Source organism: Amborella trichopoda, chromosome 13 (genome assembly GCF_054954075.1).
Source record: "Amborella trichopoda isolate Santa Cruz 75 chromosome 13, AtrichopodaSantaCruz75HAP2 v2.0, whole genome shotgun sequence".
NCBI lineage: Eukaryota > Viridiplantae > Streptophyta > Magnoliopsida > Amborellales > Amborellaceae > Amborella > Amborella trichopoda.
The window spans coordinates 18,997,164-19,021,576 of NC_142348.1; the positions used below are offsets into that span (position 1 = coordinate 18,997,164).

General features: G+C 41.5%; 1 protein-coding gene across 4 annotated transcripts in view; it reads right to left on the reverse strand.

Annotated features, from left to right (window-relative positions):
* Positions 1–15,880: 15,880 nt before the first annotated feature.
* Positions 15,881–24,413, reverse strand: part of LOC18433864 (DExH-box ATP-dependent RNA helicase DExH3) — a 52,184-nt gene continuing 43,651 nt past the window's right edge. Inside the window, exons 12-21 of one of the 4 annotated variants that reach the window (XM_011624909.3) lie at positions 23,090–23,293; positions 22,811–22,880; positions 22,535–22,683; positions 19,680–19,755; positions 19,453–19,493; positions 18,525–18,596; positions 18,306–18,365; positions 18,012–18,164; positions 17,751–17,861; positions 15,881–16,836 (exon numbers count right to left, since the gene is read on the reverse strand). In XM_011624909.3, coding sequence (XP_011623211.1) covers positions 16,381–16,836; positions 17,751–17,861; positions 18,012–18,164; positions 18,306–18,365; positions 18,525–18,596; positions 19,453–19,493; positions 19,680–19,755; positions 22,535–22,683; positions 22,811–22,880; positions 23,090–23,293 — 1,392 coding nt within the window. In that variant the 3' untranslated portion in view covers positions 15,881–16,380. Of the gene's footprint in view, positions 16,837–17,750; positions 17,862–18,011; positions 18,165–18,305; positions 18,366–18,524; positions 18,597–19,452; positions 19,756–22,534; positions 22,684–22,810; positions 22,881–23,089; positions 23,294–24,413 lie in introns of all 4 variants that reach the window. The other 3 variants (XM_011624910.3, XM_011624908.3, XM_006843943.4) reach the window with 3 other exon arrangements.

The window sequence follows — 24,413 nt, forward strand, 5'->3', positions numbered from 1 at the left end:
AGCATAGTAGTTTGCATGTGTATCGAGACCAGCTTGATCAGGAAACTTGATCTCAAGTAGCTCGATCATATTCTGCTCCAACAATAGTCGGAGTAGTGTAGGAACCCATTCCTTTTCAAAAGGATAAACCTTGTTCTTATGGTTGGCCTAATAGTCGTTTTGATTAAGGTTTGCAAGTGAGGGTACCTGGTTGTATGACTACTGATGCTTGCCTCTCTGAGGCGCTGTTTGTGTTTTTGTTGTGCCTACCCCCTTGGAGAGGTCCAAAGTTTGAGAAGCAGCCTTCTTCGGATCACTAATGTTGACGGTCGCACTGATCACCCCTTTCTACTGATTGCCCGGGCGTTGGTCCGAGAATTACCATTGCCCCGATTGTTTCTTGAGCTCGAAGACTATTGATGTGACCTGCCATAGTGGCGTGACAGGCTCTCTATACAAACCAACTTAGAGATCAGCCCTGACATGGAGGTCGGATTGGAGGCCACAACATGTAAGGCAATCTCGGGTCACATGTTTCGTATACATGTCTGGACTGCTTCCTTCTTAGACATGGGATTGGAATGGCAAGCAGTCAAATATCTCCATCTTGCTATGAATTGGTCCACAGGCTCGTCCGGCTCTTGGGTAAAGGTGAGAAGCTCGATGGTTTGGACCTCTCTCTTGACCTCATAGAAGCGCTGGTAGAACAGCCACTCCATTTCCTCCCAAATAAGTACTAAATTAGGGGGAAGCCGAGCATACCACTGAAAGGTTGGGCCCTCAAGAGTTTCAACAAACTGACAGAGAAGGAGTCTCCCATTAGCCGCTGTCTCTCGAAATGCCGCTTGGAAATGCATGATATGCTGGTGTGGGGATGTTGTACCATTGAACAGGGGAAGCTTCCCCTTCTGCAAGTCCGGGGGAAACAAAACCTGATCAATGTAGAAGGGGAATGGCTTTTGATAAAGTGTTGTCCCCTGCATTCTCGGGATCTGTCTGTTCTTCAAGTGATGGGATACCATGGCATCGATGTCAGCCTGGAAACCATTCGAGGGACAGAACTGTCTTACGAGGCTGACAGGGGAGTCTGCTTTGGAGCTGCATCATCCAGGTAATGGAAGTTGGCCTCATGATGGGACAAATTAGCTGTAGGTTGCATGCTTTCCATGCGATCTATCTTCTCCATCATGACGTGCACCACGTGTTCAAACCTATTCATGTGCTCTTCTTGGGAGTCGTTAGATTCATTCACAACCATAACGCTGACCATTTCTTCGGGGAGGTCAGCCTCAGGGGCAGTTGAAGGCTTACGAGCTTGGTGGGTCGTGCGCGACAGATCGGCTAGCAAGGGCTTAGCATGTCTCGACTGAACTCAAGTCTTATATGCCGAAGATCTCTCAGATCTTTACACCTTAAATTGATAAAAATAATGTGATAGAGAAAGTGGGACAAATAGAATTCAGATCTCAGGCCAGATCTGCCCGAAAACGAGCAGATCCACTCTCAAATCTATGATAGAGCCAGCATGATCCAAAACACTAAAACACGATTTCAAAGCAAACTAATCAAAACAAAATCAAAACAATAAGAATAAGCATAAAGAAAGGGAAAGAAAACAATACCAAACCAAGCCGAATAGCTCGGGACTCCCGAGCCTTCGAGGGCTCGCCCGTATCAAAACCGACGTCCTCTTTGCCTCTCTGATTCAGAATTTGACCAATAGATATCTTATTGAAAAGGGTTGTTGTGCCCTGAAGATCACTGAAAATGATCAGGGTTTCTTAGGATTAGGGTTGTTGTGCCCTAGAGATCTAAGGGTTTTCAGGCTCAGGGTTAAGGTTTTCAGATTAGGGTTTCAATCTTTTTCTCTCTTGAAGAAAGAAGTTCTCTTTTTGAATGGCCATGAAAAATTGTTTATAAAGCCTAAGGATCTATTGGGAAGGGCATCTGTCCATAACCAATAGATCCTCCAACCAAAGGTTCCATTTTTTGTGATCCAGATTTAGGCAACACGAGTGGTGTTTCCCAAGTAAATATGGTAAAAACATCTCAACTAGGGCAATAAATCAACACAGAAAGGAAACTTCAAATTTGGGCCTGACAGGACTGGGCGACACAAGTTTGGGCGACACCACTCATATCGCTCAGTCTAGGCTGGGCGACACCAGGAGTGTCGCCCAAACCAAAGGTTGTCCAAATTAAAAAATTTCACTTTAGGTGTGTTCCTTAGCCTTTTTTGAAGCTCTCAGAGAAAATTTGGGTCAAAAAGGCTTTTTCTACTATTTTTAATGATTGTTTTGGTAAAATAGAGCATCTACAGGATTCTAGGCCAAAACAGGGTATTTGCAAGGTTTTGTGTAAGCAGAATGGTTCTGGGTCACAGGGTAGGTTGTGTGGACTATGGATTTGGGTTTTTTAGGATAAGTGTGGTCCTAAAGGTTCAGGAAACCACATAATTTGCCAGATTTAAAATGGGGTGTCCACAGTTGCCCCTCTTTGGCACTCCCTGTCCCAGAGGAAGGTCTTCCATCTCCAAGGGTCTCATGAACATAGGCCTTCGGGGGTAGAATTTTATGCATGCCCATTCTTACAAGCATATCCTCCATTGCTTTTATGGTTCCTTCGTATTGGTTATTTGGCATGATAGTAGGCCCACCGGTCGGTGGGTTCCCAAGTGTAGACTGATGAGTCGAGACTTGGGGTACATGTTGGCCTGCATGGGCCTGAGATTGATGAGTTGTAGTCACCTGAGCGGTTTGATACAATGGTGCTTGAGGGGTATACTGACCCATAGGTGTCACCACCGGTTGTGGAAATTGCACGTTATGTTGGACTGGATGAACTAGAGGGACCGATTGAAGAATCGGCTGACTCGGTTGTGCTAGGGGTTGATCTATACCATTAAGTTGGTTTGGGATCGACCCGTGAGCTGGGGCATGAACGGTGTAACCTAGGTCAACTAGACTTTTAAGGGCAGGTTGGATGCCCATCTCGCCTAAGGGTCGGTCGAGATTAACACCTCTGCTTCGTACAGTGTTCAGGTCATCACAAGATGTACTGTGGTGGCTCGAGGCTGGGTTAGATCCCCTAGACCTAAGTGGGTCTTGGTTTTGAGATCGTTGTGCCTCAGGGTTATCTTGGTGCGACTTTAGAGAATTGGCATTAGATATAACATGAACTTCTTCCCTCGCTCGGCTCCTACTTTGGTTGCCTAAAAGCCCCTATTGGATGATGCTTGGTCGGACCCCCTGACTATTCAAAGTTCTTCAAGCAAAGCCGACTTTTCGGGCCACACAAAGATTAGAAGTGGACCCTTAGGATTCTGCCTTTAATTGAAGACTTAGGCATTGGATAATGGATTGACCTGAGTTCTGTCGATAATCCCAAGGGATTACGGCATATTGGCTTCTAAGTTTGGGTAGGTTAGGGTTAGAGTTGACCTTGGAGCGATCATCATAATCACCTTGAGTGACTGACATGGTGATTACTTTTTGTGGGGTTTTAGAATCTAAACTTAGGTAAGATCTAGACTCGACCACTTAGGGTAGACTTAGCTTGACTCTAGAGGCAAATCCTTAACTGAAACCAAGGCTAAGACTAGATTGGATGAAACTTGTTAGACTCAATGCTTTTTGGTTTAGACCGAACTAGGGTAAGCCTAGTCTAGCTTTAAAGGCAACTCCAAAGTTGGACCTATGCTAGAACCTAGATTGAGATCTAAACTAGATGGGTACGAGTCTCGGCTCAAACCAAGAGTGGGTCTAGGTTTGAACCTGAGTGTGAGCCTGTTTCAAACCTGGACTAAGCTGGGTGCAAGTCTGGGCTAGGACCAAGAAGGTTTTGAAGATCAGACCAGGTGTGGACCTGGACTGGATCAAGGTTGATTTAGGCACGAGCCCAAAAGGGGGCCCAGGTTTGGACCTGGGCGTGAACCTGGTTCAGACTTGGTCTAGGCTGGGTATAAGCCGAAATTAGGCCTCAGAGAGTTTTAATGATCAGACCAGGTATGGACCCGAACTGGATCAAAGATGAACTAGGAACGAGCCTTCGGCTTGGACCGAGAAGGGGCCTAAGTTCAGACCAAGGAGAAACCTGGTTCGGACTTAGGCTTAGCTGGGTACAAGCCTGGACTTGGACCCAGAGAGTTTTGATGATCAGACCAGGTATGAACCCGGACTAGATCAAAGATGAACTACGAATGAGCCTTCGGCTCGGACCAAGAGGAGGCTTAAGTTCGAACCAAGGAGAAACCTGGTTCAAACCTGGGCTAAGCTGGGTACAAGCCTGGACTTGGACCTAGAGAGTTTTGATGATCAGACTAAGCATGGATCCGGACTGGATTAAAGACGAACTAGGAAAGAGCCCTGGCTCGGACTAAAAGGGGACACCAAGGCAAAACCTGGTTCAGACCTAGACTAAGCTAGGTATAAGCCTGGACTTGGACCCAGAGGGTTCAGCTCGAACCAAAAGCTGGTCTGGATTGAGATCTAAGATTAACCAATAGAAATAAGCAAGCACAACACGTGAAAAATTTTGACCTAGATTATAAGTAGGCTTGGTTTAAGAGGGGGTTCCTAACTGTTGAAATGCGTCTAGGCTGATGTAAGTCCCCACATAGGTCATGGCCTCTTGTTATAGGATTTTCACCAGGTCCTACTATACTCGGAGTTGCTTTGAGGCAAAGGATTACGGAGGGGTGCTCACAGTTAAAGTTACATGAATCCCAACCGCCTCGACTCTCAAAGCTAGGTTCCCCTCACGCCGTGAACGCAGATTTTGGGGGTTTTCAAAATATTTGTTTATTGATTTCTCAGGAATTTCTGGTACGATGTGTGCTGAAGTGTGTAAAGAAGCAAGCAATCAAAAATAATTGTCAAGCACACAATGCAATGAAAAAGTAAGGCGAGAGCTTGGCATGAGAAGCTTCCCCAGGCTTTATGGGCCTTTTGCACCACCACCTGAAGTGTCACCGACTCTACTCCGTATTCTTTAGTTTATGGGAGTGGAGCGGTACTACCCCTCGAGATCCAACTTCCCGCTCTTCTTATCGTCGTACATCATGATATGACAGAGGATGAACAAGTCAGGTTGCACTACTAAGAGTTAGACGCACTTGATGAGAAGAGATTTTAAGCACAGCAAAACCTTGAACTCCACTAGGGGAGGATGAAAAGAGATTTTGACAAGTCAGTCAAAGTTCGCTCATTCTCTCGTGGTGACTTGGTCCTAATAGTAAAGCAGCTGATTGTAATGCATGGGCGAAGCAAGGGAAAATTTGAACCAAAATGGGAAGGCCCTTTCTTAATCAATAAGGTTTCTCCAACTGGAGGTTACATATTGACCCATCCTGATGGGAAGGAAGCAATGCCTCTTATCAACGAACGTTGCCTGAAAAGGTACTACCCATGATTTACGGTCTCGAAGACTGCCTCGCCACATGTTGTCGCTATGAGTGTTTGTCTTCTACAAACTATTGCCGAGCGTAACCCCTGTACCATGGAGCGCTACCCCTCTTCCCTCTACTCCCACACCTTTTGCATGCGCCTCCACGCTTAGCTTCCCTAGCAAGTCCGTTCATGTGCGCATCAGCAAAGTTCCACCCTCATCACCTTTCCATCTCCACTGCAGTCATATTCATGCTTCTCATCATGTGAGTTGACCCATTTTAATCACCAGGGAACCACACTTACTCCCTAACCCCCAGCAGACAGCAAAACACAAGGCAGTGCTCTGAGCAACAGAGCACACAGCAAAGCCCTAAGCAGCAGAGGGCAAGGCAGCGCCCTGAACCAAAAAGAGGATAAAATAATGGGACGCTAGACAAACAAGAACAATGTGCACATTGGTTGCGCAAAGTGGCAGCAATGCAACTAAGTCGAAGCATTGACCGAGGAAGCCACAGCCAGAACATAGCAGACGTGCGTGGAATGCATGATGCAAGATTGCATACAAATGTAACGAAAGGGGCAAAATTAGAGGTCTACAGCAAAGACATGCACAAAAGGAAGTCAGATCAGACCCTGATGTACCAAAAAGACTCACCAAGCGCAGCGTCAAACATGTGGCATGCAGGGTAAAAAGTGTCCAAGAGGAAAAACAATAAAAATGTTTTACCAATCACGAACATTAAGAAGAAGAAGAGGCAAAAAAGTACCTTGTGGAGTCTGGGAACTGGCGCTAGCTGAAGTCATAACTTTACACAAGAATGCTTCAGTGGAGTTCTCTTTCTCTCTCTATAAAGGAAAAAGTGGAAAAGGTGAAAACCACTTGGTTTTTGTCTCACAGTGAAACCTCGAAGGTAAAAACCCCTTTCTATCTCTCTAACTCCACCTTTTATAAAACCTCAAACCGCGGGTTTGTTCCGAAACACTTCGCCTCCTTGGCGTCATTTCATTCAAACTGTGGGTCCATTTCGAAAACGATTTGCCTCCCTGGCGTCGCTTCATCCAAACCAGGTTTGTCCCAAAATGCTTTGCCTCCCTAGCATCGCTTCATCCAAACTGCGGTTTTTTCCCAAAACGCTTTGCCTCCTTGGCATCATTTCATTTAAACCCAGGTCCATTCCGAAAATATCTCACCTCCCTGACATTGCTTCATCCAAACCACGGGTCCGTCCCGAAATATCTTACCTCCCTGAAGTCGCTTCATCCAAACCATGGGTTCGTCCCAAAATATCTCACCTCCCTGGCATCACTTCATCCAAACCGCGAGTTTTATCTCACCTCCCTGACATCACTTCATCCAAACCGCGAGTTTTATCTCGCCTCCCTGACATCACTTCATCCAAACGGCGAATTTTATCCCGCCTCCCTGGCATCACTTCATCCAAATCGCGAGTTTTATCTCGCCTCCCTGGCATTGCTTCATCCAAACCGCGGGTTCATCCCGAAATATCTCGCCTCCCTGGCTTCACTTCATCCAAACCGCAGGTCGGTCATGAAATGTCTCGCTTCTCCGACACCGTTTCGTCAAACCGTGGGCTCATTATTGCCCCCTTCTCTTTCTTCGCATCAAGCTCATGCCTAGCCGTGGGTTTGTCATGTCTGCTTCTTCTACTCTTCAAATGTTCCAGATTCATCTCAAACCATGGGTCTGTCCAACTTCACACTCTTTTCTTCCTTTTTCACTCATCAAGTGGAATTCTAGGCTTGCATCTAAATGCAGGTCTATCAACTGTACTACACCACTTTTCTCAAAAAACTCATAGCCTACTTCTAAGGCAAGAACAATTGCTCTCTTCTCATTTCTCACACAAGCCCATGGTTTAACCATGAGCTCGGCGCATACGTGCACAGTTTTACACAAGGTGAACAAAAGGGTTATGCTTTTCGTTCCACCTACACACACTAACCCCTCAGAGGGTGACCCTTGGCTAGATGAAGCCTAGACGTCTGAGCCAATAGCCCCATTTTCAAAACCTACTTAACAACCCCGGTGGACTATAATCCATTTATCTCCAATGGGTCGTTTATGCTTGATGGACCAAAGCCCTCAGTAGGCCACAATTTCCTTCCATCTCAACAAACCATATATATATATATATATATATACCATTATTCCCAATAAACAAACCAAACCACCCTCTAAAGTAGATTACACCCCAGCGGATCCCTACTACCCATAAGACAATCAACCAAAGATCTGATGTCTACTTCCCCCAATAAAAGCCTCACATATGGTGTTTGTTACCCCAGTGAGCCTCGTCCAAATATAAACTCCTTGTCATATGCCTTGTCAAGGAAGAGAATTTCTCTAAAAAGAAAAGAAGTCGGGCATGATGAGCATCCAATGAGGATCATCATGAGTAAAAATGAGAGTTTCAGGCGAACATAGCCACGAAGCTATGGGTACAAATTGCCAAAAATAAAATCAAGCATGGTGAAAACCAGATAGAGCACCATGAGTAAAAATGACATACGGGCATGGTCATGAAGCCATGAGTAAAAGAGTTCAGAAAACAAGAAATCGGGCATGGTGAAAACCATTTGTATGGCACCACTTCTAATCAGTTCAGGTGAAAACCCGAAAGGGCGCTTGAACGAATAAACAGGTTGACGCAGTTCTTCATTGAAGATGACCTCAACCAATCTCAGCGAAAGCTCGAAAAAAAAAAATTGAAGGCATTGGGTGAAAAACAAAATCAAACCAACCCTTTCTCACAAGAAGTGCTGGACGTAGGGGATAAAGTCCTTTGGGGACACTAAGGTGTTGTGTCGAGAAACCCTTTAATGTGGGAGAAGCCCCTAAAAATGCACTCACTTAGAAAAAAAATAGAAAGTTCAGACTACAGGGAATAAAGTCAGGACACTTAGCTGTTGTGCCAAGAAACCCTCTAATATGGGAGAAAGCACCTGAAAAGGCACTCACTTAGAGAAAAGAAAAAGTTCTGGCCACAGGAGGATAAAGTCCTTCAGGGATTCAGCTGTTGTGTCAAGAAACCCTCTATTGTGGGAGAAAACCCTTGAAAATGTACTCACTTAGAGAAAAGAGAAAGTTCCGGCCACAGAGGGATAAAGTCCTTTGGGGACACTCAACTGTTGTGCCAAGAAATTTTTTTCTAATGTGGGAGAAAGCCCCTGAAATGGCACTCACTTAGAGAAAATAAGAAGTTCCGGCCACAAGGGGATAAAGTCCTTCGAGGACACTCAGATGTTGCACCAAGCAAGTTTTTTCTAATGTGGGACAAAGCCCCTAAAAAGGCACTCACTTAGAACCGAAGAAATTTTCTAATGTGGGAGAAAACCCCTGTAAAGGCACTCACTTAGAACCGAATAAATTTTCTAATGTGGGAGAAAGCCCCTAAAAAGGCACTCACTTAAAACTGAAGAAACCTTCTAATGTGGGAGAAAGCCCTTGAAAAGACACTCACTTAGAGAAAAAGTAGAAGTTCCAGCCACAGGGGGATAAAGTCCTTCGGGGACACTCAGCTGTTGCGCCAAGAAAGTATTAATGTGGGAAAAAGCCCCTGGAGAGGCACTCACTTAGAGAAAAGAAGAAGTTTTGGCCATAGGGTGATAAAGTCCTTCGGGGACACTCAGCTGTTTCACCAAGAAAATTTCTAATGTGGGAGAAAGCCCCTGAAAAGGCACTCACTTAGAGAAAAAAAAGTTCTCGCCACATTGGGATAAATTCCTTCGAGGACACTCAGCTGGTGCAATAAAAGAAGCTCTTCTAATGTGGAAGCAAGCCTTTGAAAAGGCACTCACACAGAGACTAAGGTGTTTCATACCACTGGATTGGGAGAAAGCTCCCATGGGCACCCACCAATTGGCATATTAGGAAGTGTTGTTGAGGACGGCACGGCAAGCCCTTCTACAAGGTCCTCAATTAGCACACTCCCCAAAAAACGGATTTTAGTGACATTGGTAAAGAAGCCCTTAAACACGGCCCCCAGGTTGCTAAGTTCACTTTGGCCATCCCCTCCGGGAAGAAGCTTAGCATGGTCTCACCCTCTAGGATCATGTTGATGCCAGTGATCGAGAAGAAAAATATTGTTGAGAGGAAACAATAGGCAACAATAAAAGAGTCTTAGTAAGGATTCAAAAGATGAACTTCGACAAAATTTTGTTCCGAATGCTACACTTCTCGCTTCTCTCAAAGAGCAGTATTCTGGCAGGGAATGTTGTTATACGTCATTTTTGACGTACTTGTATCCTCAGGATAAATAGGGAGAGAGCCAGTAACAACCTCGTCCTGTCGATACCCAAGATACCGCCAGACCATGAGAATACTGCAAAACAAATCCTGAAACTGGGCAGCCTCTAAAGAAGTAATGGAATAGCTTCAAACTGCATGAAAATGGTAGTTTGGGATACCCTAAGGACACCTGCAAAGTTTCGTCATATTCTAATAAGTTCTGCCATGACTAGAATGAAACTAGGTTTTCATGACTAGCTCCTATCATGCTGTAAGTGGACCCTACAACTACAGCCCTATTTTTTGGACCTCAAAACCATTTCCATTGAATCCATAACATCGAAAAACCTCAAGGTGTCAAATTTGGGCTCAATCGAACCCTCCGAAACCATTCTAGGCCTAACATACCATAAAATGGTAGGTTTTGCACTATGGTGGTGCGGCCTCAGCAAACCAGTTTCCATTTATGGAAATTGTGTCTTCTCATTTTGGGTGAATTTTCAAATGATCATATCTTGTTTGTTTTTAGTCCGATCAAGCTCAAATTTAGACACGAGCTAGATATTGATAGCCCGGTCATTCGATATAAGGCACGCATCTTGGCGCGACCTAAAGTGAGAATTTCTAGAGAGAATATGTGTACAGAAATATGGGAATTCATAAAAAAGAATCCAATTCTTTTGTAGGCCATAGCTCAAGATTTCGATAATGAATCATCGCAAAAATGGGTCTGTTGCGACTGTGTGTCGAAGAGCTACAATTTGGTACAATTTTTATACACAATTAGAAGCCGGATGATGCAAATTTTGAGCTGAAGAAAGGCACGATTTTTCGGTGGCCGGACACCCATTTTCTGCAACCTCCCAAAATTGGAAAGAGCTTAATTTTAGACCAAAAACGAATGAAAATTACTACAAAATGATTGTGACAATGTCCTCTACAATTTGTGACAAAAATGAAGACTTGAAATATCACAAATGGAACTATATTGATGGTTAAAGATTTGTAAAGTTCATGAACTTGGCCGGATTTTGGGTTCTTCCACAAAAATATGTTTCAAGGCAATTAAAGGGTATCAAAACTTTCACAGGAATGCAAGCATCGATTCTACGACATTTGAACACCCAAATTACCATCGTAGGGGTTCGAAAAAGCTCCCGAAGACTAGCCATGGCAAGAGGTCCCTCATGGAGGGATGGTTTTGTTATTTACTGAAAAGTGGTTAAGGGCAGTTTGGTCATTTGGTCCATTTTCGGGATGATTATTTTAATTCATTAATTATGTATTTTTGACAATTTGGAGTACTTTTGAGCATTTCACCCCTACTTAGTGGTTGCTCTATATAAGGAAACCCATGTCACTTGAAAAAGAGGTTGGTTGGATGAATGAAAGTTGGAAATTAGAAGATTGGTCTAATATTTGAAGCATTTGGAGTGCTTTGTTTACTTGTGCTTTCTTTGCTTGTGATTGAAGACCAATGAGAGAGGAGAGATAAAACATTTTCCTAGAGAGAAAAATACCCCTAGATCACCATACACCATAACCCATTCCCTACTCCACCCACAGTCAACCTAAACTCAAACCTTCTTTCTCACGTGCTTCAAAGGAGACTCATGAAAGTACACCTATGCACACACGTACCAAAAGTCCACTCTCTCTCCTCTCCTCCTCCTCTCACCTTCCTTCCTCTTGTGTCCCTTACCGCCTGGGACCCTCGACCAGTGCCTAGGGCAAGTGATATTCCTTCTCTGCTTCCTCCTGCACTTTGACGCGCGCCCATCCTCCTGCGCTTTGACACGCACCTGTCTTCCCACGCCTGGATGCATACCCGCCCTCCCGTGCCTTGACGCACTCCCGTCTTACCGAGCTTTGACGCGCACCTCTCTTCCCGTGCCTTCACGTGCACCCGTTGTCTCGTGCCTTGACGCGCACTCGTCCTCCCACGCTTTGACGCTCACCCGTCTTACCGCGCCTTGACGTGCACCCGTCCTCCCATGCCTGATGTGCACCCGCCTTCCCGCGCCTTGATGCGCACTCGTCCTCCCGTGCCTTGACGTACACCTATCTTCTCACACCTTGACGCGCACCCGTCCTCCTGCACCTTGACGTGCTTCCCTCTTCCTGAGCCTTGACGCTCACCCATCCTCCCGCGCCTTGACACGCTCTCGTCTTTCCATGCCTTGATGCGCACTCATCCTCCTGCGCTTTGACACGCAACCGTCCTCCCACACCTTGACGTGCACCTGTCCTCTCGTGCTTTGACGCACACCCGTCCTCCCGTGCCTTGACGCACACTTGTCCTCTCGCACCTTCACGCACATCCGTTAACCCACGCTTTGTCTTGCACATTTCCCTCTTCCTCTGTTAATCGTCTTTCTCATCGCTTGAAACGCTCGATTCAGGGGGTCAAAGGATAGTGTTTTAGAAGCATAAGTTTGGGGTTACTTCTTTAACTACCTTCTCGTACAGTAAATTGAGGTCGTAAGAGACATTGGTTCTCTGACACCTTTTTACTCGAGTTATAGTCATCTTGAGTTAGTTTTCTCTAGAATTATGTTTCTCTCGTTGTCTCAACTTTCTCATTACAAAGTGTTCAAGTAGTGAGAGGACTTTTCTCCCTTCTACTTCCTAAATCATACCAGGACTATTCACTCATCAAACCTATTGAAAGATGAGCATTTTTACCTGAATTCATATAATAAAGAGTTGATATGAATTAATGATGTTTGAAAGCGATCCACGATCAAACTGCGCTGGCAGACAGCCGGAGGGCTTTCATGAAATGATCTAAGAGGGCCCTTTTGCTTGGGCTTTCCCATGACCCCTACCACGGTGAGGTAGGTACTTCAATTAATCTCAGACCCCAACCGCGGTGAGGTAGCAATCTATCTCTTCACTGCTCTTGAAAATTCTCTCACAAAGTTGGACCCACCTATCTGCACACGATTGACACCATAAGAAACGCACGAGCGTGACACTCATGAGGCCAAGCGGTTGTCCAAGAGGGGGCGGACGCGAATGCGAAACCCCAGCACCCTGACCACAAACCTTGCTAAAGACATCGTTTTAATCAAGTTCATAGTAGCTGTTAGGATACATCAATATGATCTCAAATGATGTACCTTTGATGACGACGTAAACTTGTGAGACTGTTCCTCAACAAATTTTACAACCCACTTTTCCTCTTTCATCCTCCGTACCCTTAACATTGCTTTGTCCCTTGTTATTGGTTGAGGATGAATTTTTCTTGCATGCTTTGAATCACCTTTGCCTTCCTTTGAACAAACATAATCTTGCATCCTCAAATTATTGTCATTGTCATTCTTTGGCCTCTCAAGACGACTGCTAAAGCCTTTTCACTGAGCATATGCATTGTAAAATAGATACACAGCATCCTCATATTCAAAGTTCATTCCTACAAATAAGTCATTTTGATGCCCACTATTGTCTTGTTGATTACAAAACAGTGGGACCTCATTGTCCTCACCATCCCCAGTTACTATGACATTATTATAACTTACATCCATAAAATTGTCTTTACAGAACATATCCTGGTCCTTCTCATAGGATAAATCAGGCACGAGTGCCTCAATGGGTATGTAGCCTCAATGAGCTTCATATTAGTAACAATGTCACCACTTGAACACCCTTCACCTTCTCCAGTGATGTCCATAACTATTATTCAGTAATACGTAAACAAAGTAATTAACACAAATTCATTTCTATATCACATAGATAGAAAATTTAAGTATAAGCAGGAATTTCAAAATATATCGATACCTAGCAAAACAATAAATAAAAAATACTAACTAAAAATTGAGTTATAAATTGATAGCAAAACAACTACAAATTTTAAAATTCAATACTACAAATCACAATAAGAGAGGTAAAAATAGAGAGGTAGCGCTCGAAATTAAGTTTCTTAATATACAATCTATATAAAATAAAACCAAAATCACTAAAACAAAAATGATTTTTTTGAGACATGCCATAAAAGATTTTTTTATTGGATTACTCTTCCTCTAATCCCAAATAAACAAGGCCTATCATCCTTTGAGGAAGAACTAACTTTCTCTCCCTACACTCCATAAGTAAAAATATTGTTTATCTTGAATCAAACCTTCGTTGATATCTCTCTATCTTTGTATCTATGCAGGGCCTCTTTCTTTCCCCAATTCCAATTCTCAAGGTTTTGAAGAAGAATAAGGAGCATAGTAAAGAGGTTACAAAATGATACAGCATGCATCAAGGATTCATTAAAAGTACCATACACTAAAATTCAAATTAGATGTAGAGTTGACCGAGGCAGCTGAAAATCAACACTCAATGCGCAATGAAGCCAATTCTAGGCAAATATTTTAAGGGAAAAAATCATCTTTCGATTTCCATGGCTTTAGTTTATCTTTTAGAGTCAAATTTTTACTACAAATCACACAATCTCTTTTAGTTTATCTTTTCAGAACCCCAATCCAAAAACTCATTTTAAGGGAAGTAAAGGCATTCTCAAAAAGATATTTTTCGTGCATTGAAAATGAACAAAAAGAAAAAACTCAATACAACTTTCTATGAGAAAAAATACAATCCCAAAACCTACCTGATTTTTGTCAGCGAAATCTCTTTTTTTCAGAGGCCTTGAATGGATATACGATTTGAAGAGAGCTTAAAATCTATCTCTTATAGATCTCACCTTCTTCTCTAGTTTGGTGGTTATCTCATCTTCTCTACACTTTTTTTCTTGATCAATTGCTTCCCTTTCTCTTTCTCTCATACGGGAAATGGGTTACTCTTTATCTCTCTCTTCTACGGGCTATTTTGATGGGGTTACCAGCTTAACCCGTGACTATTTTTATGACATTTACCATCTTCTAATCTCAGTCACCCATTTCAAATCAATAGTTTAAAAGGTGGGGGAGGATAGATCTTCTATGTTGTAAGGGAAGCATAGAAAAGCTTGCCCTTCGATTACAGTGTCTTTGTTTCATGAAAGTTTAAGGTCCGAAAGCCCAACTTGCAAAGGACATCATCATTGTCGATCTTCCCAACTAATTGGAGCATTAAAGCCTCAAATTCTATATTTCTCGGCCAAGTTGGAACTGCGGATTCCAAAAATGGGTGAAAAATTAGAACTCACATTTTCCATTGCCCCATGGAAGTATTATAAAAGTTCAACTTCCAGAGTCAAAACTTCAGAGAAACAACCACACCTCTTACATTTTTTGAAAAGGAATTTGAAGGGGCACTCCTGACGACAACTTCATAACCCTGCTCAAGTGGGCACCCACCTACAAACCACTAGCTTTGTGAGTTGGGATGGAAATTGCAGCGGAAATTTATCAAAAAACTTCAACTCTTCAATATCTCAGCCATTTTCTTCATTTAATTTCAAAAAACTTATTAAAGACAGGGCAATGAATTGAAATAGCTTTTAAGTTTTCAGATTTATTTAATATAGTCACAAAATGTTACATAGTTCATATTTAGTTGCTGTACAATAAGTTTCCTAAACCTTCCCATCCAAACAAATCGCTGGCACTAGGAGCTCCGACCTCTTGGACATGTGGCCATAAAGAATCAGGGTTAATCTACTAGATACAGAACATTTCTTTTCCAAAAGCAACATGAATAACGCATGGAATGTTACCTCAAATTGGTAATTAACTTTTTAAGTTCAAAATTGGGGCCAAAATCCACATTAATGTTTCAACTTCCTCATTGATTTTTATTTTTTGAGTGGCCACTTTTATTCTTTTGGAATAAAATTTATCAAAAAACTTATCAAAAAACTTCGACTCTTCAATATCTCAGCCATTTTCTTCATTTAATTTCAAAAAACTTATTAAAGACAGGGCAATGAATTGAAATAGCTTTAAGTTTTCAGATTTATTTAATATAGTCACAAAATGTTACATAGTTCATATTTAGTTGCTGTACAACAAGTTTCCTAAACCTTCCCATCCAAACAAATCGCTGGCACTAGGAGCTCCGACCTCTTGGACATGTGGCCATAAAGAATCAGGGTTAATCTACTAGATACAGAACATTTCTTTTCCAAAAGCAACATGAATAACGTATGGAATGTTACCTCAAATTGGTAATTAACTTTTTAAGTTCAAAATTGGGGCCAATATCCACATTAATGTTTCAACCTCCTCATTGATTTTTATTTTTTGAGTGGCCACTTTTATTCTTTTGCAATAAAACTTGAATAGCAAAGAACGCTTATACCGTCGAAAGACTCCGGCAATCTCGATGAGCCCCAATCATATAGTAAAAACATAGGTTTTCATTTCATCTTGATATTTGGCATACAAAGCAGGGGTGTGTTCATATCTATAGTCACTGTAACAATGGTGTAAAATACATACACTAAATGCTTCCTCCTGTGCCTGCTAACGTAAACAGTTGCTGTCTGGAAAAGGTCCTCGCCTCTTCTGACCACATAAGAATAACCCCAACCCCCATAACCCATCAGGTTCAGGGACAGTTATCACCAAATGACAACCAAAAGAATCCCCCCTCTTTGGAACGCCAACCCTATATAAGGCAGCATCAAATTCAAAACTGTAATGCCACGCTCCCACAAGGCCATAACCAGTGGTTATGCCCTAATTGGGCTGAAGGGGTTGTCAATATCGACATACCATAACAAGCTGCTAAGCTCCAATTAAGCTAAAGTGGGTGTCAATTTGACTCCAATCTACCTTGAGCCATAGGGGGTCCTCAACGAGGCCATCACCAGTGGATAAGCCGAATCGAGATCTTCCATCACCACCTCCTAGGCATTTTCTTCTTGGTCTTCTTAAGAAGAGTAGACATGCGGTCGATATCTTCAGGTGCAGAAGCTGCACCACCTGTCAACCACTGAAGAGCTTCACTGGCTGCATCCTTCTCCGCATTTTTCTTACTGCTACATGGCTTCCCTATAAACTGCATCCCGTTGAATTCCACAAGGGACCTGAACTGGTTGCTCTTGGTCTGCTTGGTTTTGTACACAGGGGCTCCATGCCCTGACCTATGGAGCAACGTCTGAAGTTGGTTCTTCACATTCTCACCATCACCGCCAGCAGCTGCAGGCGATAGGAGGGCAGATGATTTCATCGCGAGTGTGAGGACCTGGCAGCCATACACGAAACGGCCCTCGCATGGGTCCTCCGAGACAAGGACCCGGACAGCAGCGATGAGGTCTCTGTGTGGTTGAATGTCCATTTTGGGGTTCTCGAGCTGCCATAAAATGTCGTCAGGGGTGGAAGATAGCAATAAAAATCACAAATCCTTCTTTTTATGAAAATCTTACAAGGATATCATGAGACCAAGCAAAATGACAAGACCAGAATTATCTCAAAAGGAAACTTGAGCTGCCAATAAATGCCATGAGGTGTGAAACATGGTAATGAGCATCACAAGCTTTCCTGTTTCTTTTTTTTTGAAATCTTACAAAGGATATCACAAGATCTCAAACAAAGGAAAAAAAACAAGATTTTCTTAAATAAAAATGTAATTCCATGAGAACAATATCCTTCCTGAATTGATAATCTTACAAGAACAGTAACAGTTATGAATCACCGAAATGACAAATCTGACAAAAAATATAACAGTTCATTTTTATAGTGTTTTCTTATTTTGCAAGTTCTCCTTAATTTCTAAGAGATAACCAAAGGACTTACCCCCGAGGAATTACCACAGCAAGAAATTTCAAAACTCAAGATTCACAAGCATGGTCACAAACACTGGACGCCTTAAACTGTTCATTACATGAACTGTTTTGGAATTCTTAAGCTACCTACCATTAATTCAAACATCATTAAGTCTCGATAAAATAGTATCAAAACCTAGCCGTTAAGGAAATTGCTAGATTGATGTGTATATGTAAGCCAATGTACCCAGGACCCCAGCCTATGCTGAACCAGGGCTCAGTTTGAATTTCCCCTTGAATGAATTAATTCTGGAATGATACTGTATACTGAAAGAATGTCCCAATGTCGGTGTCCTCCCAAAAATACTAAGGCAAAATTCAATATTCAAAATTCTTTTAAGTAAAATTGTTTCCATTACCGATGCCTATGCGGACCATGTTGTGAAGCAATTGACACAAAAGAGAAGGTCCTGAGTGCTTTCGGCACTTTCATGAGGTTTACCTTTTTCTGTATTAGTTCTTCGAGCTCCCTTTTCAACTTTGTGTAAGTATCAGCTAGAGCCGGCTTCATGAAGAACTCCAAGTAGCCCCCTAACATTTTCAAATGCCCATCCTGCAAAATAAACAACGATGAGATAAACCAAAGCAACTGAATGGCAAAAACATAAAAGACGTTCAAGCAATGAGTCTGTATTCCTCTTTCATTTTTTCGGCAACAATAATTCTATGTTTTTCTACTGTGCAAATATAGTCAAGGACTTACAAGTCCCCCTTGAGAAAGATTGCCCCCGAAAAGCAGTAGCATAGAATCTGATATCGCAGTCGAATCACGGAGGAACACTGCATGCACTTTCACTTTCTCGTTGAAAACTAGCCATGGGTATGGAATTCTTTGCTCGCGTGCATTCACGGAATTCTAGAAAAAGAATCGAGAAAGAGAGATCAAATCCATAGATGGACTATAGAAGATACATCCAAATAATATGTTATGCAGTAGTATGATAATGAAGTATGTCAGAGAATTAGGATTCATTTCAAGCTAGAAGAGACTACATACAGCGTAAAGCAGGACCTGACCATCCTCCATAGTCTTCGTAGAAATTGACTTCCCTTTGTTCTGTAAAACCATTCAAAGAAACTTATCAGAAATTAGACTTCACAAATCTGAGCTTTGTACAGACCCATGGACGAACAAGGAAATTACAAATAGAATTTTGATAAATTGTCGGTGACAGGTGAGCAAACCCGAGTACAAAGCATAACACCTGCCACTTACTATGTGATATACACATGCAAATGAATGAGCGACCATAGTCATCAGGATTCGCAACAAAACACCTCTTGCAGCCTATAACAAAAACAAATAGCCAATCCACTATTTATCATGGTGTTGAAAAATGCATCACGCACACCTCATGGTGTTGAAAAATACATCAAACAGTTCAATATGGCAGGGCATGAATTTCTCAGTGTACCACTCTAAAGAAGGTTTTTTTTTCTGGTGTTTTAAGTAACTCTCAAGAAAGATATATATCACAATATGCCCAAGTGGCAAAAAATTGGACTCCATCACGACTAATGGAAGTCTTACTACCATGTTGCAATGAACTGAAAGCCAAACAACCCCACCCAAATTAGCCGCGGAGCAAACCCTGCTATAATGGAATATTTGCCGAGATAGAGCACCAAGCACTCTTCAACCACAGCTTAGCTAATATACATGGTTCTATGTTAGAGTCTGGTAAGTTTTAAGATACACATTCCAGGAAAGCAAACAATCTCCAAGAAACACAAATACCCATCAATCAACTAACCAAACAGCATCACAGTACACAAGAAGCCGAACAGATCTAATGAAGAAGCAACTTAAGCCTTCATGGATCTGATACACCTAAACTATAGATATAATATTGAAGCTGCTTGGGGCCAACTTTTTCAAACTCAAAGTATCAGCAGGCGAGACAAATGATAAATATGCATAATTGTATAAGAAAGTTAGAGAGAAATAAATTAAACAATACTGTGACCTATAAACACTCATAAATAAAGTCATCAAATGATTCACGATAAACACTATCAGAATGCCCCACAACATAAAAGAAAGACGGCAATAACTAGTAGTTCGAGCAGGAAAGTTTGAACTTCCAATAAGAGAATCAAGCAGGAAGGTATCAACTTTGGATAGGAGAACATGTGGAACTCACCACAACAGAGGATACTCCGGGATATAAACCACCACAAATAACTGCACGGACAAGATGCTCATCATGACTTAGCAAATCAGAAGTGCTGTCATCTAGCAAACCAGTATCTCTAAGCAAAACAAGAAATTGCTTCCGAAGGGAATCTATGGCCTTTAATGTTTGAGCTGAAAGAAAATTCTTCCAGCAATAATCGTAACCAGAACCTTCTCTTTCAGAATCTTTCCAACCTTCATAAGCTCGGACGAGGGCAAGGTGATCACTATAGTATTTCCCAGCAAACTGTGACTTAGCAGATTCTGCAAGCTGCAAAGGGTATCTCATAGAGTAAGAAGCACAATCCTACTTAGTTTAATTGACAGCACAAAGGGAACAAAAAAAGGTGTAAGAAGCTTATTATTGCAGCAAAAGCTAAGAATTGAACAAGAACAAAAGCCCATTGAAGAAACACCATTTCCTAGTGGAAGCCAGTCAAGTGAGATGACAAGTATAAACGCCGAAAGTTCTAAGGCGACATGTGTTATGAATATAATTATTTACATCTTTTTCCATTCTTCTTGTAGTCTGTCAGTGCCATAGTCCACCAAACCAAAAACGAGGTAAATAAGCAAGGTAATACAATCCAATGGACTGGATATGCGAATAGGAAAAGTTCTGCAATAATCCTAGTATCTAATGACCTTTTCCTTCGGCGACAGCAATTTCCACGAAACCAAACAAGCTTGCATCCAGTGATCTATTAATATATCCAAATCATTAACTCCATTCAATATTTTCTAGTCAGAATGTAACACGGTTGCACAGCACATATTTGCCTTAACCTACAAATGTCTACAAACTAATCAATCACAGAAACAAATCAATTAGAAATATTAGAAAAAGTAAGTCTAGGACATTTAGAATGCATAAGTCTAGGACATTTAGAATGCAACTAGACAGGTAGGTGCATGCCTTACTGCATGTGGAATGTTCATCTGCAATGTTTGAAGTGTTTCAGAGTGAAGAGATATGCAATGAATTCACTAAAGTAAAACGAAAATCATTCTCTTTTATCCTCATACCCAGAGAAATTCTTACCATTATATTTTAAATCCACATCATCAAATGACTAAAAACTACATGGAATACAAGGAAAGCTTAGGGTTGATCAAACAAACTAGACATAATCATTGGACAGAAATCTTCAACAAATTTAACAGGAACCGGATACATACAGTATGTACAATAAAATACTTTCCATCTATCTTTTGTTAGGTGAATTACTCTATCTATTACCGAGATGAATGTAGCTAAGATGAGGATGTAGCTAGGGAACTTATGCGTAGCTCCAATAGTAGATAAGATGAGGAGAAGTAGACTTAGGTAGCTTGGCCAAGTGCAGCGTTGACCTAGAACATTACCTTTAGGAGGGGTGATTTCGTTCAAGTGGAAGACAAAAGGGAAAGGGGAAGACCCAAAACGAACATGGATCGAACTAGTCAAAAGGAGATAGGGTGACTTATGGTTTGACTGAGGGTATGACCCTTGATAGAGTAGAATGACAGAACTACATTTGTATAGCCAACTCCAAATAGTTGGGATAAGACTTAGATGATGATGAAAAACTGTATTTGCTACCTCTATCGATGCACAATTATGGTCTTTTTATCATTTTTAATGAATTGCATCTTGTTTGTCCAACATATACATATACGTGTGTACGTGTATAAATGTATGATGAATATACGAAATCCAGTAGCCCACCCTTGAAAAATCATCCAAACAATATTTATTTCACCCAAATTTCAGGGGTGGCCTTAAAAACCCTAGATGAGTAACTTTAGCGTGGGGGGGGGCGCGTGGTGGTGACTTTAAGCACATCTAACTAGTGTTAGAAAACATGGACTTGGATTGGGCCTCGGTAGGACCCAAAGCCAGAGACAGATCTAAGAAACTCAATCGAGTCTGTTAAAGACTTGACCAAGTCCAAACAGAAAAAATAAACAAAATAATAGGAATCAGCCAGATCAGGCACGATTCCCATGTGTATGGCTATTAGCTTGGCAAGGTTCCAAGCCTGAGTGGACTAGCCCAAGTTTTCCAACACTGCATCTAACCCTAAATCTAATAGTGCACCAAATCAGATGGCCGATGTTAACCAAACATCCTCTCCACAAAAACCTAGTTTTAAGGTTTTCTTATTTAAAAACATTACATGGCCATGTTTGCTAGGATTAATAGTGTGCGTGTGAAAAAATGGGGTTCAACAAATACCTCCAACACACACTATATAAGCCAACATGCTTATACTGTAGCACATTTGGATCATACAATCGTCATATGGGAAAGGATGCTACTAGCCGACCAGCCTATAGCATAGTATATGCCAGACGGCGAAGATCGAAGGAGAACAGATCAAATGAATGGCAGACTGGGGAACTCATTTTACCACAAATTTTTCAGCAGATTCTTTCTTTTGAGCGCATAGATGAGATCTAAATGTCACAAAATTTGGGGTCCATTAGGCCCTACTTTTCTCAAAAAACTACTTTTCTCTAAATCCTATTTCTATTTTTTTGGGGGGGGGGACATAACATGTGTAATTTTTATGTAATCAAAAGGTTATTACAAAAAGAACCCACAAGGTCTGAGGTTAACGAGGCATTCCACACGTGAGGTGCTCAGAGTACAAGTACAAAATGACTCAATCATAATTTTAGTAACACGCAAATCTGACGTCATTTGCTCTCTCCTTCAATCTTATCCGTCCAGCCTATACTAGCCATAGGCTGGTAGGCTCCCTTCCTCATCTTCAACAGGCATACACAAACTACAAATGAGATGAATATGACACTACAATGTGCCTGTGGAAAGAAACAAGGAAATGAGCATGGATGGTGCTATACAGCAACAAATCCCTAATCCCGAGATGCAATCAAGTTCTAAATATATACGAATTCTGAACAATCGTTTGGATAAAGGCCAGAAGTGAACCTAGCATAGAAAATAAGCCAGAGAGTAAAAGTCAACAAAAGTTTCAGCTTTAGCAAAATAATATAAGAAAATAATATAAGAGATGTAACACAGCAGTACAAAATTCACTTACATCCTTCTTATCAAATGGCATAAGAAATGGATCCCTGACACTAAGGCCAGCAACAACAGTGAGTATAGGATCAAGGCAATTGAATATTGCCCCAAGGATAAGCATCTTCCCAAGTTTAGGCTCGACTGGAAGCATTGATAAGTGACGTCCTGCCAATTAAACCACACAAAATAATTTACACCCTTCACAAATTATCCAAAACTATTATGAAAATATCACAGTATTAATGGAAAAAAAATCCAAAGATGGAAAAAATGAGAGAAAAAGTTTTTGTACCAAGGATAGTTAAATTCTCCTTCTCATCCAAGGCCCCAATAACTTTTAAATATTCTATGGCATTTTGAACCTAGGCCATCAAACAAGATAATAGCAAAGAACATGAGTACAGAAGAGAGAGCAAGATAAATGCATGTCAAATCAAATAAAGTAATGGATCATTGAAGATATCACAAAAGGCTATTAAGAATAACCAAAAGCCATCTTGAGTTCACTAGCTTCTACAGTACACAGAAATTTTAATGAACAACAAAATCAAACCACTTTTCCAGGTGATACCGATAGTAGTTCTGGTGACTGTAATGCCCTTGACAAAAACTCAGAAATGCTTCCGAGCTGAAGACTTTTGATTTGTAAGCAAAGAGATTGGAGAGGTGTTCTCAAAAGCTCTGGCAATTGGTACTCCGCAAAAGCATCATATACACATCTGGGATAGAGATGATAACACTCTCCAGGTTGAACACGACCAGCTCTGCCTCTTCTCTGCAAGAAAAGAGTTCAACTAATCACAATAATCAATTTCTTGAAAAAATTCAGAATATGGATGTATTTGAGAAGTTACAATACAAAATAACCAAAACGGGAAATTGGAAAATGATACCATATAAAGGAAAAGTGCTTTTAATTGGTGAAAAAGTAAATAAGTATTGGGCATTCATAAATACAGAAGTCCAATGCCCCTGTTTATGGGCATTAAAATAGGTTCATTGAAGAGGATGTTAGGCGAATGGTGAAACCTATTTGAGCCACGAGATAACGCAGACACAGACGCACACACCGACACACGCACAAGTGCTCCCAACAAACACGCATGCACGCACACACACACACATGCATGCACACACACACACATGAACCCGCGTGCTCGATCCTGCACAGACACGCACGCTTACACACACACACACATCCACCCCACTGCACATGAAGGCCCAAACACCAAACGACAACACACTCTTAGCTATACACACATCCACCCCACTGCACATGAAGGCTCAAACACCACACAACAAGACACTCTTAGCAATGAGATTCATGCAATAGAATTATAAACAAGAAACAGGTAGAAGATAGATACACACAAGCAGTAACAGATGCCAGACAACTGTCCTACAAAACCCCACTTTAACAACCTAAAAACATGGGGAAAAAGGACAAATCAGAAGCCACTCTGATATTTATTTTTTGTGGCACATTCAATTAGTGCATGGTACAGCCATCCAAGAAATAACTAGCATATTCATTTAAAGAAGATGATGATTCCCAGAATCCTAAAAAGTGAGTGATATCCATTAACAGCAATGACAAGGTGTAACACTAATACTCATAGCGTAATTGTTATATAGCCGATATGAACAATATCTCAAAGGCATAGAAATCATATTTGCAAAAAATATAAACAGACAAGACCACCTGAACCAGATTGACATTCAAGACCAATATCAACTCTACGCATTGCCTGCTGCACCTTACATAACATGCAAAAATTCAGTAAAAGGTGAAGGTTATAGGATTACAAAAACTAGATAAGTGTTTGAAGCAAACTTCTTTTCAAGACATAATTTACTCACCCAGGTTGAGATGCTTCAAATCTCAAATGGAAGAT